Genomic DNA, 15,784 nt, shown 5'->3' with positions numbered 1-15,784 from the left:
GCGCGACTTGTGCGCTTCGGGCAGGACGGAGCGTGGAGGAGCAGACGTGTCCCGGGCCCGGCCGGGCCGTGGAAGGAAGAGAAGGACAATCAAATAAAATGAGGCGCGCACACACACACCAAGTGGATAGTTAGTACGCAAAGTGCCCAGTGAAGCCAAATGACACGTCATTTTACAGTATGACCTTTTTTTCCCCTTCCAGACTCGGCTTTTTGTAAAGCAGAGAAGAGAATTAATTGTACCAGCTGTCCCCCCAGCAGCGCCCCCCACACCCGTGCAATAAACCATTAAACACACACACACACACACACACACACACACACACACGCACGCACATATTCCTGTTAGCCACATTGTGAGTGCTTTGTGAAAAAAGAGAAAAAAAATTCACAAATCAGATAAAACTGGAAAATGACATTTGTCTGGAAATGGCTTCTTGGTCTGGAAATGGCGTTTTAAAAAATTTGTCCTTTTCAAGGTGGGAGGGGGACGGCGCTGTCAAAGGAAGACGTCCCAGGTGGGGTCATGCAGAGACGTTAATTAGTCGGTCAAGTGACATTTGGTTGTTTGGTTTTTCTTTTTTTTGATTGTGCTTTCTCTTTGGCTAAGGGGGGGGGCTAACCAGGGGAGATGGCCTTTCCTCCTTTTTCTTTAAGGTGCTGCTTTGAGAAAAAACAAAATAGTCATTTTTTTAAAAAATTGTTGAAATGACCAGACGAATTACACAAGCATTAATTAGAATGGAGGTTTTCCACTTCCTTGGTAATTTGGCTGTTTGAATAAATTTGTGAACGAGGTACTAGGTCCAGCCGTAGTCCATGGTCACATTTCAACAAAACGGCTTGATTATCAAGAATAAAATGCGAATGGCTGGTTTTCCTTCGTGATGGTGTTTGGTTTGCTCTTTTTGGATGGGTCACGTCTTTGTTCTCCTGGGTCCAGATTAATAAAAGCAGAAAATTATTAAATGAAAATAAATCTGTTGTTTATACATTTGCAATTTCGGTAATTAAGTGGTACATATGTGGAGTCCTATGTAAAGCTTCTGAAGCCAGAATTATGCTATTTGAATATTAATGTGCTCATGATTTGATTTCAAAGTATAAACCTGGAAAAGTCAGAAATCTCCAATGGGTTCTGTCTTGCTATCTCAATACTGATTTAAGTCAAGTGTGATGGTAACAGTACCTGAAATTTCTGACACCTTTTGTGTAGTGCTCACCAAGTCTCCATTAACTTGAGACTGTTACTCTGCACATACCTTGCCTCCACCTGGGGGCTTACCTTACCAGGAGTCCTAGTCTGTACAGCTTTTTGGATTAGGATTTATTGATAGCCCCTGGCACAGAAATCCGCAGCCCTATCAGTGACAGCATTTTGCATTTTAAAATCATGACACTCACCAAGTAATGCCCCCCCAAGAGGAAACATAATACACCAAATCCTCTTTTTATTCCATCTTAATTTAATAGTCTGAAAATTAAATTACAGCACAAGAAATAATCAGCCCATTTCTCTAATTTCACAAATGTGGAAACTGAGGCACAGATCTGTTTGTGCCTGTAAAAAGGTATTACACATCTTAAGAAACAAAAATATTGGAGATCCTGATTAACATTATGTATTGCCATTATGGAATCTCTTAATAGTGCCTTTTATGTTTTAATCTGTGAAAGTTATGTTCATTAAGATAGGGTGTTTGCTTTGGAAACTAATTTTAACTTACAGATACTGATTAAATCCTTCTGAAGAAGCAATAGGAGTATTGCTTTGCTATCTGGACATTAAAACAAAAAAATGCAATTAAAAGTAAAAAGAAAAATGGGTAAAAACCACAGATTTGTGTGGGTGGAGGGCAATTAAAAAAACAGTTCACATAAGGATGATTTGTTGAGTGCATTTGCAAAAAAACAAAAATGCAAAACAGCAATCCTCCTCCTAGCTTTATACTGTGTTTTCCATGAATTGTTTGTTTTTTTTTTTAACAAATCAAAGGTGATCTTAAATGGATGCATGTGTTCCTACTACTTTAGTTGAGGAGGACAGAACCCTTGAAATTCAGTGGTTTCCAGGAATCTTTTCCCTTATGATTAAAGTCTTGTCCTTTTATTATTCTTTACTATTGTTGCAGGTTTACCTAATGCTAATATGGTCTCAAATGCTGTATTTGATGTTAAAGTGTGTTTTTGAGAAGATGACAGATAACTGATGATTTTCCATTCTCTTCTGTAACACTGTTGTATCCGTTAGCAGGAGAAAGGAGGGTGAAGAAGTGGTTAAAATGTAATGTTGTGGTTTTAGGGGTGGATTTTGAAGTACCCCAAAGGGTGGGAAGCCTGCAGGAAGGTTGCTGCAGTGTGCAGATGTTGGAGGGCTGCTGCATCCCTACGTGCTGTGGCAGAGACTGCAGTGTCTGGGCATTGTTTGCAAATCCTGGGTATTTTAACCATGAAATATCTGACAAACAATGAATTATGTGGCTACATACAGTCACGTGTACATTCTACCAGTGAACTGTCACGTTTGAAGAATTTAGTGTCATAGTTTTAACTTAAATTTTCTTCCTCCCCCCTCAAATGACAAAATTGCGTCATTCTCTTTGCCCCTTACCTTGGGCACCCACAATTTTTAAAACAGCCAAAAGGAAAAATTTGAAAAACAGAACACAACTAAAAACAGCAAAACCTTTAATTCTTGTTTGTTAGTCTGATGGTGAAATACTGCAGGGTAGACACTGAGTTGGATTTTTATTTCTCTCTTCGTCGAAATGTCAAGGAAAATTGCAAGTCTATTGTGTTTGTTGTTGTGTGTTGCTTCTGTGGCAAAAAAAAAAAAAAAAAGCAGAAGTTTTCTCCCTGCCCACTGTGAGAGGTGCCTCCTCCTTAACCTGAGACTTACTTTCGTTTTCCAGGTGCTGGAGAATCTGGTAAAAGCACCATTGTGAAGCAGATGAGGATCCTGCATGTTAATGGGTTTAATGGAGAGTAAGTGTCAAGCCTGCGTCAAGGGCTCAGTTACAAATCTCACACTAACCTTTAGGGAGTGTAGGTAGGTGTTAGGGCTGGGTGCTAATTGCCACCCTTTTTTCCTAATTTAAGTATTGGGCAATCCTGGGGCAAGGTCTTCGGGGCTACCCCTTCACGGTTAATCTTTGGTACAACAATAATAATACTAATAACAACAAAGCACGGATGCTAGTGTAAAACATCGCCCCATCCCAGGAAAATATTCTTGGTTGCAGGCGGACAGGGAACAGCACCTGGCCCCGGGACAGTCTTGGAGGCCAGATACCCCCACAGCAGCCTCACAGTCTTCTGCAGTGAGTCTCCAACATGGCTGACACGGCCTTGACCACCCTCCTCTGGCCAGTGCTGACCTGTGCAGGATGTTTTAACTCTTAGGGAAACACTGTTTCGGTACTGTCCTTACGTAACACAAAGTTGCATGTGCCGGCCTTCGTGGACAATTTGGCTTTTTTTTTTCTGGCCCCCTTTTAAATTAACATGGGCAAATAATTTAAAATTATTTACAAAATCAGTGCTCCTGCCAAAAGAAATGAAAAAGAAGCATTAAAATGACGAAAAGGCTGGGAATTAGGTATTTCCTGCTGATTCAAGGCGCATTTTGCCTTTGAAATGTCCTTCTGGGACTTGGTGGTATAGGACAGTATAGCAATACTGCAGTGAGAAGAAAGATTTTCTAAAGAGAGAACATCTTAGAGATGTGGGATTAGTATGGGGTCCTGCTCGCCATGAAGAATGTGAGTCAACCCAAGGAATAGTCAGTACGTCAGGGAATTAACGTTTTTACCCCCGAGCCCCCAAATAGGCCCCATCCTTCATTGTCCTGTGACAAGATAGGTGGCACAGAAACAGCTAATTTACTGGTCTGTTGATCTCACCTGCAGTGCAAACACCTGCAGGTGCCGACCTGCAGCAACCAGCTGGTTAGCAACCCATTCCCCTTTTTAACATGGATTCAGTTGCAAATGTGTCCCTTGTATTCACTTCCATTGCAGAAGGTAGACTGAGGCAAGGTGGCAGTTGAAATCCACTCTACACACAAAAGCAACCCCCCTCGTGCGCTAAGGAGCTAGAGACCACACGATGAACTTTCACAACCTTTCAGATGGCTAAAGGTAGCTCTTAGGGGAAAATTCTAGAATTTGTTAGCTCAGATAATCGGAAGTTAGAGAAAGGTGACATCAACCGTAAAATGGTCATTTTAATTTAGAATGCTTTTTTATATTTTAACTCTGCATCTAGAAGATTAGTATGCAGAAAGGACAGGTGGGCTAGTTTGGCAATTTTATGAATGATTCAGTGAGTTGTCACCTACACCTAGTGTTACTAAGTGTGTCACCTTTGCTTGTCACAAACCACTTCTGAAATTCTTAATTCCTGATTCATCCTTCAGTAAAGCCTGGCCAATGAGACTACCCGAAACAGGCTTCTAGCCATGTATCTGTAACTTAAAGGAAAATCTTGCATAAATCCCTCCGCCCCATAACTTGCAGGGAGTGCTTATTCATGAGACTAGTTAAGCGAAAATAATTTGACCGTGCACCCTTTAGATAAATATTTTGATTAAAGCTGGACATGGCTAACATTTTAAAAAGATGCAGCAGCCACTGTTTACCTTAGCTTGAGTCAGATGGAAGAGAAGTCATCCTTGAAATAATTCACTTGAAGTTTTATTACTCTACAGACTGCCCTAAAATTTAAAAATTTTTTACCGAAAGGATTCTCCTCCCCAAATGACCCAGCCTAACACAGACGAGGCTTCTAAACCAGAACTTCTCTTTTCTATTTTCTTTTCAAAAAGAGGAAGCGACATTCCCAGCTTACCTCCTTTGTGGATCTCAGGATGTTAAATTTAGCCTGCAAAAGTGACATACAGGGGTATTCTTCATGGGGGTCAGATACCTCATTTTTACCTAGTCCAGCTAAACCTCCTCTCTTTTTTCCTCACTGTGGTATTGCAACAAACGCTGGTTTCATAATTCCCTGGTAAATGGTGACCTCTGTCCCTGAAGGGTGGTCTGCCTGGTGTGGGGCTTTTCTTCCCTGTCTCTTCCCTGTCCTGCCTCGCCACCCTGCACTCTGTTAGTTCTAGGCTGAGCTGTTCAATTTGCCTTAACTGTCCACAGGCTGCCGTGCCAGTTATATTTTTCACACTAACATCATATTAATTTGACCTTCAGGAATACAAAGGTCGAATGTGGATTTTTCTAATTTAAAACTAACTCTCTTTCTTACCTTTAATGCCAGAAAAATATCATCATTAACTTTGGTTAAGCTAAGTTAATCAATTCTAAAACAACGTAGAAGGCTTAAGGTCTTCTGCCCTTCCATCTTCAAGGAGCAATTCCTACAATTTATGAAGATCAGGTTTGGTTTTTAATTGTTTTTTTATTTATTTGCTGCCTCAGAGTCCAGACAGTTGTAAGCGATGACAACTTATAAACATAAACCCTGGATAGGTAGTTTCCCCCACTTCAGAAAGAGATCATTTTTGCACCAGGAAATCACAGACACAAATCTCAGGTCTCCTTTTGAAGGTTCTGACCTGGGACAGTTAGGAGCCCTCTGGGCTGCTGTATTCTCAACAGAATTGTGTGATAAATCACTGTGCTGTAGCTCCCTAATGCATGTACATTCAGTGAAAGCACAAGAAAATAATTATCTGTCCCTCCTGCACCCGACCAGAGTCTCCAGAGGGCCCTGTTAATACTGCAGCGAAGGTGTGGAATTCTTCCCCCTACGGCCTGCCTGCAGTCTCAATAGACGGCTCTGATTTAGCCAGAAAGGCAACTAAGAATTGATGGGAGGATGGCGCGCGAATTGTTGCATTTGCTCTTGGCTGATTGTTTCAGAATGTGGAGAGGCTGTGTGGGGTTTGTGTGAAATTGCGGTGCCTTGCAGATTAGGTGAGCTTTCAATCTCTCTTTAAAAGGGGCGGCGAAGAGGACCCGCAGGCTGCAAGGAGCAACAGCGATGGGTAGGCACATTCAAAACAGAAAAATTTTTAACAAACAAAACAAACATGAAGATCATGCTGGGAAACTGAGGACACAGACTCGGGAAGAAAATAAAAATCATTTAAGTGCCATCAGCCATCTTGGTATACGTTTGTAAATGATATGTAAACAATTTCTTAACAAGTAAAGTGCAAAACAGTTTTGTTGGCTATATATAAATTATAATTAGATCCAGCTGGGGGAAAGTTATAGATTTTGGCTTTAGATGATAATTTAGGATTTTGAGAATCCACGTTTTTCCATATGGTTTCTATTTTCCCCCAGTTCTTCATTTGAACCAACTAGTAGTTTCTAAAACTACTCAATTCTGTCTGCCAAGTGTTGGTCTGATTTTCAAATTTCAGACCTCTTTGAAAAACATTTTTTTCCTATTAAAATATTCAGTGCCACACGGCTCTTAATTTTGAAAAATGCCTTGGCACCTTGTGGCTGGTAATTATTCATCATCTGGAAGCCTCTGGCCTTTAAAGAATGATGAGGTTCATTGTAATCCACAGCACTTTACATGACCTAGTGGATAAGGACATTCGTGATGGCATCTCTTTTCCCCATTCATCGTCATTTTTTTCTTTTGTTTCCTGCATCGCCACACCCATCTCATGTGCGTACACACATGCATGCCAGGTGACCCACTCCAGCGCCACTCGCATATGTAGCGTGCAGGGATGGAGCGGCAGTTTCTCAGGAGAACACACAGGGCCATTGACTTAGCCTAGGGCATTTCAAAAGAATGGCTTCTGTGGCTGGGGAGAGGCGGGCAGATCCTGGGGTCGGAACAAAGTAACTGACACATGTTTGTTCATCTGTTTCTTTTAGAATGTGATAGATGATGGCTACAGTTTCTCATCTTCCCGGCTCTGGCCTATCACAATTTGCATGCTGGAATTGCTCGGTCTTAGGGTCTTCTAATAAGAATACTATTCTGTTGTGTGGGGGGAGGCGGGAGGGGGGAGGGGGCCCCTACCTATCACCTCACCTTTAAAAATAACTTCAAAAAACAAACAAACCTTAATTGGCAAAAATGAAGTAGAATAGTCAAAGAGCACCTATATAAAAAGTGACTAATTGATAATCATCTGTACCAGAAGTTGGCATCTGAGAGCTAAGACATCCTATTGAGCAACCTACTGTGTACTAGATGTTGTGCGAAGCCCTTGAGCCCTACTAATATCCTTGCCTGCACGTCTCTGTGATTCTGTTCTACAAGTAAATATAAGTATTAACATTCCTGATAAATAAAAACTCTCTGCATGTCTCAGCAATCCCTGTATCTTGCGTCTGTCTTCTGTCTTTCTTCTTTTGCCTGTCTTACCCCACAAAAGCACAAAGATAAGGTACAGAACCAAATGAAACAAAGTACATGTAGCCTTCCCCCGCTGTTCAGTTGAAGAGGGGCAGGGCCTCCTAAAACAATGCTAACCCCACTAATCTTCATATATCTGGAGGGAGGGCACAGTGATACCCTACATGTACTTCCAGCACCAGCCTCAGCTTTGTGGGCAAGTAGAATGCTGGCAAGTGGCATCTATTTTGCCTTTGTTGGGTAGTTTAGAGACATCTAAGGGATATTCTCCAAATTTTATGATCAACATTAAATTCATTAAGCGGTAGTACAAGTGATGATAAACCTGCCAACCCCCGGTATAATATCTCCATCTACAGAGTAATTGCTTCAATGGAAGAATTTTATGTTTTAGTATTACACACCCGAATTAGATTTTAGATTTCTATTTTAGCTGTTTTATACTTGATATACTCCCACACCTATTCACATACGTAGATGAATACTGAACACGTTCTCAAAATATCCGTATTTTAAGACTGGAAGTTTTCCAATTATCATACTACTACTTAGACCAAAATATCAAACTGAATGAAAGAATCTCATTTCTGGAAACGCTTTTCCCTTGCTGTATGTGGATTTGGGTGTTTAGACACCTAGGCATAGCTCATTTTTCTATTGTGGGGGCTTAAAACCAGAGGTTCAGGGCTGTGGGTACCAGTGACACTGGGGCTGTTTTTAATGAGAGGGAGTAAATTTGTCCTAGGGGATTTCAGAAAAATTCTGAATCAAAGACTGAACTTCGGGGACATGAAACGCGTGTCCTTTTCATCTCTACCATCTAAATAACTAATTTTAACGCTGACATTGAGGCTGGAAATGACCTTCAATTACCTACATTCAAAGCATAACGGGCCTGCAGAGGGGCCAGGGATTTTAATCCCCTTAAATATAGGGTGGCAGAGTGGAGAAGCCTGGGGGCAGAGGCAGCTTTCAGATTGTATGAACACCACACTGGGGGCCTGGGCACACCCTTCACCATCGCAGCCCCGAGGTTCTGATTCCACTGGTGCTTTTTACTTCAGTTCCTGAAGAACTCCTGGTACCTCCTGCACCCCCCCAGATGGCAACACCCCCGTAGACCTTACTGTCCCCTAACCTGCAGGAACACTGTGAAGGGCCCATCGAAGAGAGAGGCTCCATGCTAAGGGTAGGCAGACAGCAGCCAGACGACAAGGACCCTCTCCCAGAATATACTTATTTGGGACGAATAAAACGCCCAGAAACTCTGAACAACTGTAGTTCTTTGGAAAAGGCAAGAACAGGTGGTTCCGAGGCCGCCCCCGCGCGCCCCTCCCTCTCCCGCACCTGCTGCACCACTAACCGCCTGGCTTGGCTGCAGGAGCTATTGATCCCCTTTGCATTTCCTCTGCGTCCACCTTCTGTCCTCCACTACGGAGGGCTGTTTAATTTCTGTCTGTCTTCTGTGACTCTTGGTCAGTCAAGTGAATGCTTCAGAAAATGGGATGGTCAGGAGATGTTTTAAAATTACAAACAAGGAAAAGCAGCTCGACCCCGCCCCCGCCCCCGCCCCCGCGCCCTGTGGGAGGCGTGGCCCCTTCCCTGGATGACGTGATGAGTCCCCGGGCCTCACAGCCCGCAGGCGCTGTGCGCACAGCCTTTCCTTCCCCGACTCAGAACGAAGGAGGCAAGGTTTGGGCCGGACACGAGGAGCTCTGTACCCACCGGGAAGGGGGGCTCTGTTGTCCCCTAACAACACGAGCCTCTGAGTCTCCCATAGCTGTGCCTCTAATGAAGGCTGTTTTCTGAAACACAAAGCATTTAGATCAGTGTCATCTACTGCAAAAATGAACACACTGACGGGACCCCAGTAGCCAAAGGTTGGGCCCTTATCAGTGGGGCCAGTGAGGCTGAATAGAAATCATTCCATAAAGACCACACAGGCTACCCTGTGTGCTGCATTGGAATAAAAAGCAGAGAAAAGCCACAAGTCCCCAGCCTACTTAAGAGGGACCTGACGCCCCTCTCTGTCATAAGAACTTCTTGGGGAGGGTCTTATTCCTAATCACACCGAGGGACCGGTGTGCGTTAAACTGTAAACCCGAAGCACTGCTAGTGAGTTGCTCAAAATAGATCTTTTTCACAGACACACCACTGTTTAAATAAAATAATAGGGCCACAAATAGGACTGCAAAGCTCTGGAATATGTAATTAAGGGTTTAAGCCCCGCCCCCCCGTATGCTAATCTAGCAATGCAGTGAATCCCCAGTACAACCCTATAATGACCTCTTGCCCCTGCTGCAGTAGGGCTACTGGAAAAGCCAAGCAGAAGTCTTCTGGGGATGTTAGGGTTATAGGGGCTTCGAGCCAGCAGGGCTACATCTGGATTAACAAAGGAACCAGGTGTAACTTCTGGTACAGTTGATCATGGTCTCAATGCCAATTTGCTCATCTGCCCGGTTGGGCGTGACCTCAGGATGCATTTGGGAAGCTGTAATTGATTCTAATCTCAGCACAGATCTGAACCCACAACTCCTTGAAGAACAGAATACTATGCTTTTTAGTTGGAGAATCTTGATTAAAGTGACATTCCTGGTGGGCAGCATGCAATATGATTTTCCTTTTCTTTTCAATCCCACTGTAGTGAGAAGGCCACCAAAGTACAGGACATCAAAAACAACCTGAAGGAGGCTATTGAAGTACGTGCCTGGCTTTTTGCTCTCTGACGTTTAGCTCCCACCCACCCCCAGTGCCATTCCCCTGACGGCTTTGCTAAACCATTTTCAGACCATCGTGGCCGCCATGAGCAACCTGGTGCCCCCCGTGGAGCTGGCCAACCCTGAGAACCAGTTCAGAGTGGACTACATTCTCAGCGTGATGAACGTGCCCGACTTTGACTTCCCACCTGTAAGCCACGCCTGTTACCTAAGCAGCAGTGTGAGCCTTTGGGCCGTCAGGGGACCCCCTATGGGCTCAAGTGCAGCCAGACAAACCCACAAAATGGTGACTGGGGGTGATGCTAATTCCATGCATAGCCTGGTGATTTTTTGAAAAAGGAAAAAAAAACTAATATATTATTAGGGATTTTTCAAGGTGGATGAGCAAAAGTCTATCACCCCTTGTAAACTGGCTCACCCACCTCACAAATAAACATTACACCTTAATAATAGTATTTTCACTTTATTAGATTGTAAACGATTATGAGGGGAAAAGTACTGAGCTATGACAGACTTAATTATTCCCTCATCCACATCTCTTCCACATGTTAGGACAACCAAAACTGGGTAGTAAGATGGCATGCGAAGATATATAAACAAAACGTCAAGGAAGATATTTGCATTTTAAACCAGTTACCTTTTAATATTTTTGAAGGTTTTCTAAAATCAGTCCTAATATGGGGCAAATGAAGACATCTTTTCTCATTGTTAAAGAAAATTTAATCTACATTATAACTCCAGCATAAATTACAAAACAATATTAAAATTTTCTTCCATGCACTAAGTGCATAACACACTGAGAAAGGTCTGTCGGCTGCCTAAACACTTATATTTAGGCAACACAAAACTGTCCAAGCCCGAGCATCTACATTTTGGTGGGGGGTGAATTTTTATGAGGGGTACAGAATACAAGATGGGAAGATGTACAAATTTATAAGGCCCAGAGGGAAGAGACTTGTACAGCTAAAACAATGAGTTATTGTTGCCTTTGTAATGGCTTTCAAGGGAATTTGGGTTTGTGTATTTTTAATGGCGGTTGGCTGCAAACTTATATTTGCAAGGAAGTAGTATTAATTAGTATAAGTAGGTATGTTTTTAAAACTAGGAATTGATTTAAATGATTAAATGGTAAACACATAGAGGAGTAACGACCCTAGCTTTTCATGGTTCTGTATTTGTAGTGAAGACAAAATGGCAGCTATTTCACACATCCACACTGTGACTTTCAGTTGGTCCCACTAACATCTGAACTTCACGTTCCTACCTCTAATTCCCATCAGCATTTTTGGTAAAATTCACATTTTCCTGGAGAGAAAAATTAGCCTGAGTACCTCTTACTGATGAAGTTTCTTATTTTCACAAGACCAGTTGCTCATTGTTATAGTCCAATACAAATTAGTATATGTTCTCCCTATGTAAAAGATCCTGCAAAGAAACAAAATTATCCAGTAGTTCACTTCCTCCCACCCCCAAGATAAGGGAAAAACTATCTAAAACCACTGACTCACCATAAGTGAGAACTTAATTATGGCAACTTTTAAATATGCTCCACGTGTTGAGTTGAAGTTCTGTGTGAGCACCGCAGCGTTGGTCAGTGACTGGTCTTGGCTTAAATGGTGGCGCTCTTGACTTGGTGGGAGCTTTCCTGAGCATCTTTCCTAAAGCACCTTCTTGGTTCCCTTTCAGGAATTCTACGAGCACGCCAAGGCTCTGTGGGAGGATGAAGGAGTGCGTGCCTGCTACGAGCGCTCCAACGAGTACCAGCTGATCGACTGTGCCCAGTAGTAAGCAACCCTCTCACGCAGCATCTGCACACAACACAGGCAAAAACGGAGAACGCAGGCACTGAAAATTCCAGTAACTGCACAGGGCCCAGCCAATTATCCTGCCAGCAGTTAGAAACTTTTAGTCTGAAGCACCTAATGGCACTTTTTAGTGCAGTGACACTATTTTACATAAACAGTACCTGTTAGAGAAAAATGATAATTACCTGCAGCAAAGTGACATCCATAATTAATTAGTTTGAAGTAATGAATTGAAATGACCTGTAAGCATTTAGGGAAAATGGGTAGCGGTCACACTTTGGATAATGTAAAAATGTTATAGCTTATTGCTGTAATTTAAAAACATAACATGGGCTGGGGATTTAGCTCAGTGGTTCAGCCTCCTGCCTTGCAAGCACAAGGACCTGAGTTTGATCCCTGGTACCAAAAACAAACAAACAAACAAATAAATAAATAAAAAACATAACAAAGAAGAACAGAAAAAAAGAAAAGCCATGCCTTCCCCACTCCCTGGCAGCTAACTGCTTTGCTGTTTCTGCTCTCAGGCAGGTAGCTTCAGCAGCTGCCGCCGTGCACGTTACTAGGTTACATCAACCTGGATAGAGATAGTTTTTGAGTTTTCTTGACTTGAGCTGTCTCATGCCTTATTTATTTCTTTACACTAGAGTTGGCAAGTAGTCAGTGGGTTTTACATCTTAAAAGCACATACCTAAGCAACATAGCACAGTATTTACAAATAAAAGTGGGAGGCCAGGTAAGACTGGCAATAACGGTGTGAGAGACACCTCTCCAAACTGAACCATAAAAGTAGGCAAGCTCACCTGGTAAAGGTGCTGGTGAGTGAAGAGGGAGAAAATGATCTAAATAACAGATTTTAGTGCACACCTCTGGCTGATGCCTGAGGCACTACACCTGTGGCCTAAAACTGGCCCTTCCTGGGGGGATTCCCAGCACCCTGCAAGGTTTCTCTTCCAGAGGACGCAAAGCCATGCATCTGGAAAGTTGCCTTTTAAATACTTTATGACCTTCCTCAGCCTGCACACAATACAGCAAGCATATGGTGGTCCAGGTCATAAAAGAATTGAGAGAGATCTTTTGTTTACTGATGCTGCACACAGCAGCTCTGTGTATTCAAGAGCAGAAGTCTTATGTAATAGGGAAGGCTAGAGAAAAAGGGTCTCCAAATTTACCCGAGTTGCTGTTACGGTCTGTGAAATCAGTCACTACCTTCCCCCAGCCTCGCCTCCTCATAGGAAGTTGTCTGATTATTTTTAATTGTCACATACATAGGTAATCCTGGTATAATACTCAAGCAAAGTTGCATATTCTTTCAAGGAACAGAAAAACAGTCCATTGTGGCCCCCAGCCCCCACTCCTCCTTCAGCAAAGTCCCTGATTTTCTCCAAAGTTTGAACTGAAAGCTGGAAGCACTAATTATAGTAACGCAAAACAAATGGAAATCCTGGAATTGTTTGAGATTTGTATTTTGGATCCAAGTCAGGAGTTAAGTACAGGTACGAGATTAGGAGGGTTTAATCATCCCAGTCATGAATGCTGGGGGCAGGGGGTGGAACAATTTAATTAACAGTAATTTAGCCAGGTTGTTTTGGTTATATCATTTAAAAGTTTCATTTTTTTCTTAAAAAGTGATACACGGGACATTACTCCTGAAACTTTATTTGAAAATGGCACCACTTGCACAGATTTTGAAAAGTTTTAAAGGAACTCCAAAAAAGAGAACATAACTTGAAACTTTTTAAATGTCTTCCCTAATCGGATAGTTAAAAAAATCCCCAGATTTGCAGTGACCAGTATGTTTCTAGTTTTGACTCTTTATGTTGGAGTGGAGGTAATGGTCTGGTGCCCATTTCTTAAGCTGCCTATTTTTATTTGTTGAGCTGGAGTTTGGTTGGCCCCACTCCAGATGTCTTCTCACAAGATTTGGTGCTGAGGATCTATTTATAGAACTGTGGTTCTGTTGCCATAGCAACATGCTGGAGGCCAGGGTGGCTGGGGAGCTATTTCTGGACCTGTGCTGTAATGTAAGATTGATTGGGCAAGTTAGTATATCCTTTAAGCCAGACTAGCTCCAAACTGGTAAAAAGGAAAGGGAAAAGGAAAAAAAAATTAAGAGATTTCTTTAAATAGATTTTTTTGCACTTTGTGATTTTTGTGAGCTTATTTTCTGATTAGCCCATATTAAAACAATTCCCCTCTTCACCCCTCCCCCCAAAACAAACTGGTTTTTACGTTTATTTTCCATATTAAGTTTCCTCATTCTTACAGCATTCACTTTCCCTAATTGTGTATCTATTCAAGCAACACAGGCCACAGATAATTTTAAACTAAAAGTTTCTAATATCTGGAGTGTCCTACTTCATAGACCTGATAGATCGGAAGGGGACTTCGTGTGTTTCCTGTTTGGTGGTGTGGCGAGGCCGAGAAGGGCCCCTTTGTGCCTGCCGCTTTTGTTCTCACTAATCAATGAGATTCTTAAAAAGTAAAAAGGAAGGACGTTCTGAGTAACGAAAACAATCTCATTTGCCCTTGAGGGAAAAGTCCTTCGTGCTTTTAAGGGTGGCACTTCACACAGTTTTTAAAAATCGAGTGACATGGAGACAGGCAATTTTCAAACTATTGTCTTTTAGTCCAAGCCAGACAATTTGAACATTAATGTTTTTGTCAGTCCTTCTCAAATGGCATAGGGTCTGGTAGGCCTGGCCTGAGGTCCTTGCTTTACCGATTGATATGCATAAAGCCAATTCTTAAAAAATTGAAAGCAAGCACAAAGCCCCACCCACATCCTGGGCTGTTTGCTCCGTCTCTGTGGGACGGTCATTCCCAGCTGGCCAGTGCTTGGAGGAAGACAGGCGGTGGGCAGGTTGGGGCAGGCTCTGTCAACACTGTCATGTGTCTTCTCTTTCTTCAAGCTTTCTGGACAAGATCGATGTCATCAAGCAGGCCGACTACGTGCCCAGTGACCAGGTATGCACCTTTGAGGTCAGAGGACTTAGAGCCCTCTGTCCAAGATATCCAAGATTTTGGCTCCAGGTGGGTCATTATTTAGGTTGGTTTGATTGAGATCCATTGACACACGATTTGTAATAGGACCTGCTTCGCTGCCGCGTCCTGACCTCTGGAATCTTTGAGACCAAGTTCCAGGTGGACAAAGTCAACTTCCAGTAAGTGAATGGCTCTCTTCTTATAAAACGGACAGTGACATCTTGACATGCTTTCTGGCCATTAGAGCGGTAGCCCCTGGAATAACGAGCTGTCCTTTCTCCCCACCAGCATGTTCGATGTGGGTGGCCAGCGTGATGAACGCCGCAAATGGATCCAATGCTTCAATGGTATGGACACAGTGGGCTCTGTTGCTCTGTTGTATTTCTAGGGAGCACTTCTGCTTCTAATACTGACTGCTTTTGCTTTCTTGATATTCAGATGTGACTGCCATCATCTTCGTGGTGGCCAGCAGCAGCTACAACATGGTCATCCGGGAGGACAACCAGACCAACCGCCTGCAGGAGGCTCTGAACCTCTTCAAGAGCATCTGGAACAACAGGTGTGTGTTGTGCAGAGCCTTGTGACTGCTTTCGGAGCTCTGGTTTGCACTGTTCTAGAAAGGACTCCCAGGCCAGTCCTTAGGCAAACACCAGTTCCTCCTTACATGAAGCAAGTTTTCTTCTGGGCATTAAACCTGCTCTCCCTCTCTATAGATGGCTGCGCACCATCTCTGTGATTCTGTTCCTCAATAAGCAAGATCTTCTCGCTGAGAAAGTCCTTGCTGGGAAATCGAAGATTGAGGACTACTTTCCAGAATTTGCTCGCTACACTACTCCTGAGGATGGTACGTGTGGCTTCCAGTCAGGTGGTTATTTTTTAAGAAAACTCCCAGTGCCTTTCCCTCCCCAAACTATAAAGATCTGTGGGGGGGGGTAGC

General features: G+C 42.9%; 1 protein-coding gene across 1 annotated transcript in view; it reads left to right on the top strand.

The window, feature by feature from the left end:
* The window catches only part of LOC104865357 (guanine nucleotide-binding protein G(s) subunit alpha isoforms XLas), a 53,303-nt gene that overhangs the window by 36,625 nt on the left and 894 nt on the right, over positions 1-15,784 (top strand). Inside the window, exons 3-12 of the mRNA XM_010628832.1 lie at positions 2,912-2,984; positions 5,956-6,000; positions 9,988-10,042; positions 10,131-10,250; positions 11,747-11,844; positions 14,775-14,829; positions 14,953-15,026; positions 15,136-15,194; positions 15,286-15,406; positions 15,561-15,691. Coding sequence (XP_010627134.1) covers positions 2,912-2,984; positions 5,956-6,000; positions 9,988-10,042; positions 10,131-10,250; positions 11,747-11,844; positions 14,775-14,829; positions 14,953-15,026; positions 15,136-15,194; positions 15,286-15,406; positions 15,561-15,691 — 831 coding nt within the window. The remainder of the gene's footprint in view (positions 1-2,911; positions 2,985-5,955; positions 6,001-9,987; positions 10,043-10,130; positions 10,251-11,746; positions 11,845-14,774; positions 14,830-14,952; positions 15,027-15,135; positions 15,195-15,285; positions 15,407-15,560; positions 15,692-15,784) is intronic.

Source organism: Fukomys damarensis, unplaced genomic scaffold (assembly GCF_012274545.1).
Source record: "Fukomys damarensis isolate Sample0158 unplaced genomic scaffold, DMR_v1.0_HiC HiC_scaffold_22, whole genome shotgun sequence".
NCBI classification, from domain to species: domain Eukaryota; kingdom Metazoa; phylum Chordata; class Mammalia; order Rodentia; family Bathyergidae; genus Fukomys; species Fukomys damarensis.
This window is presented reverse-complemented; position numbering and strand designations above follow the sequence as displayed.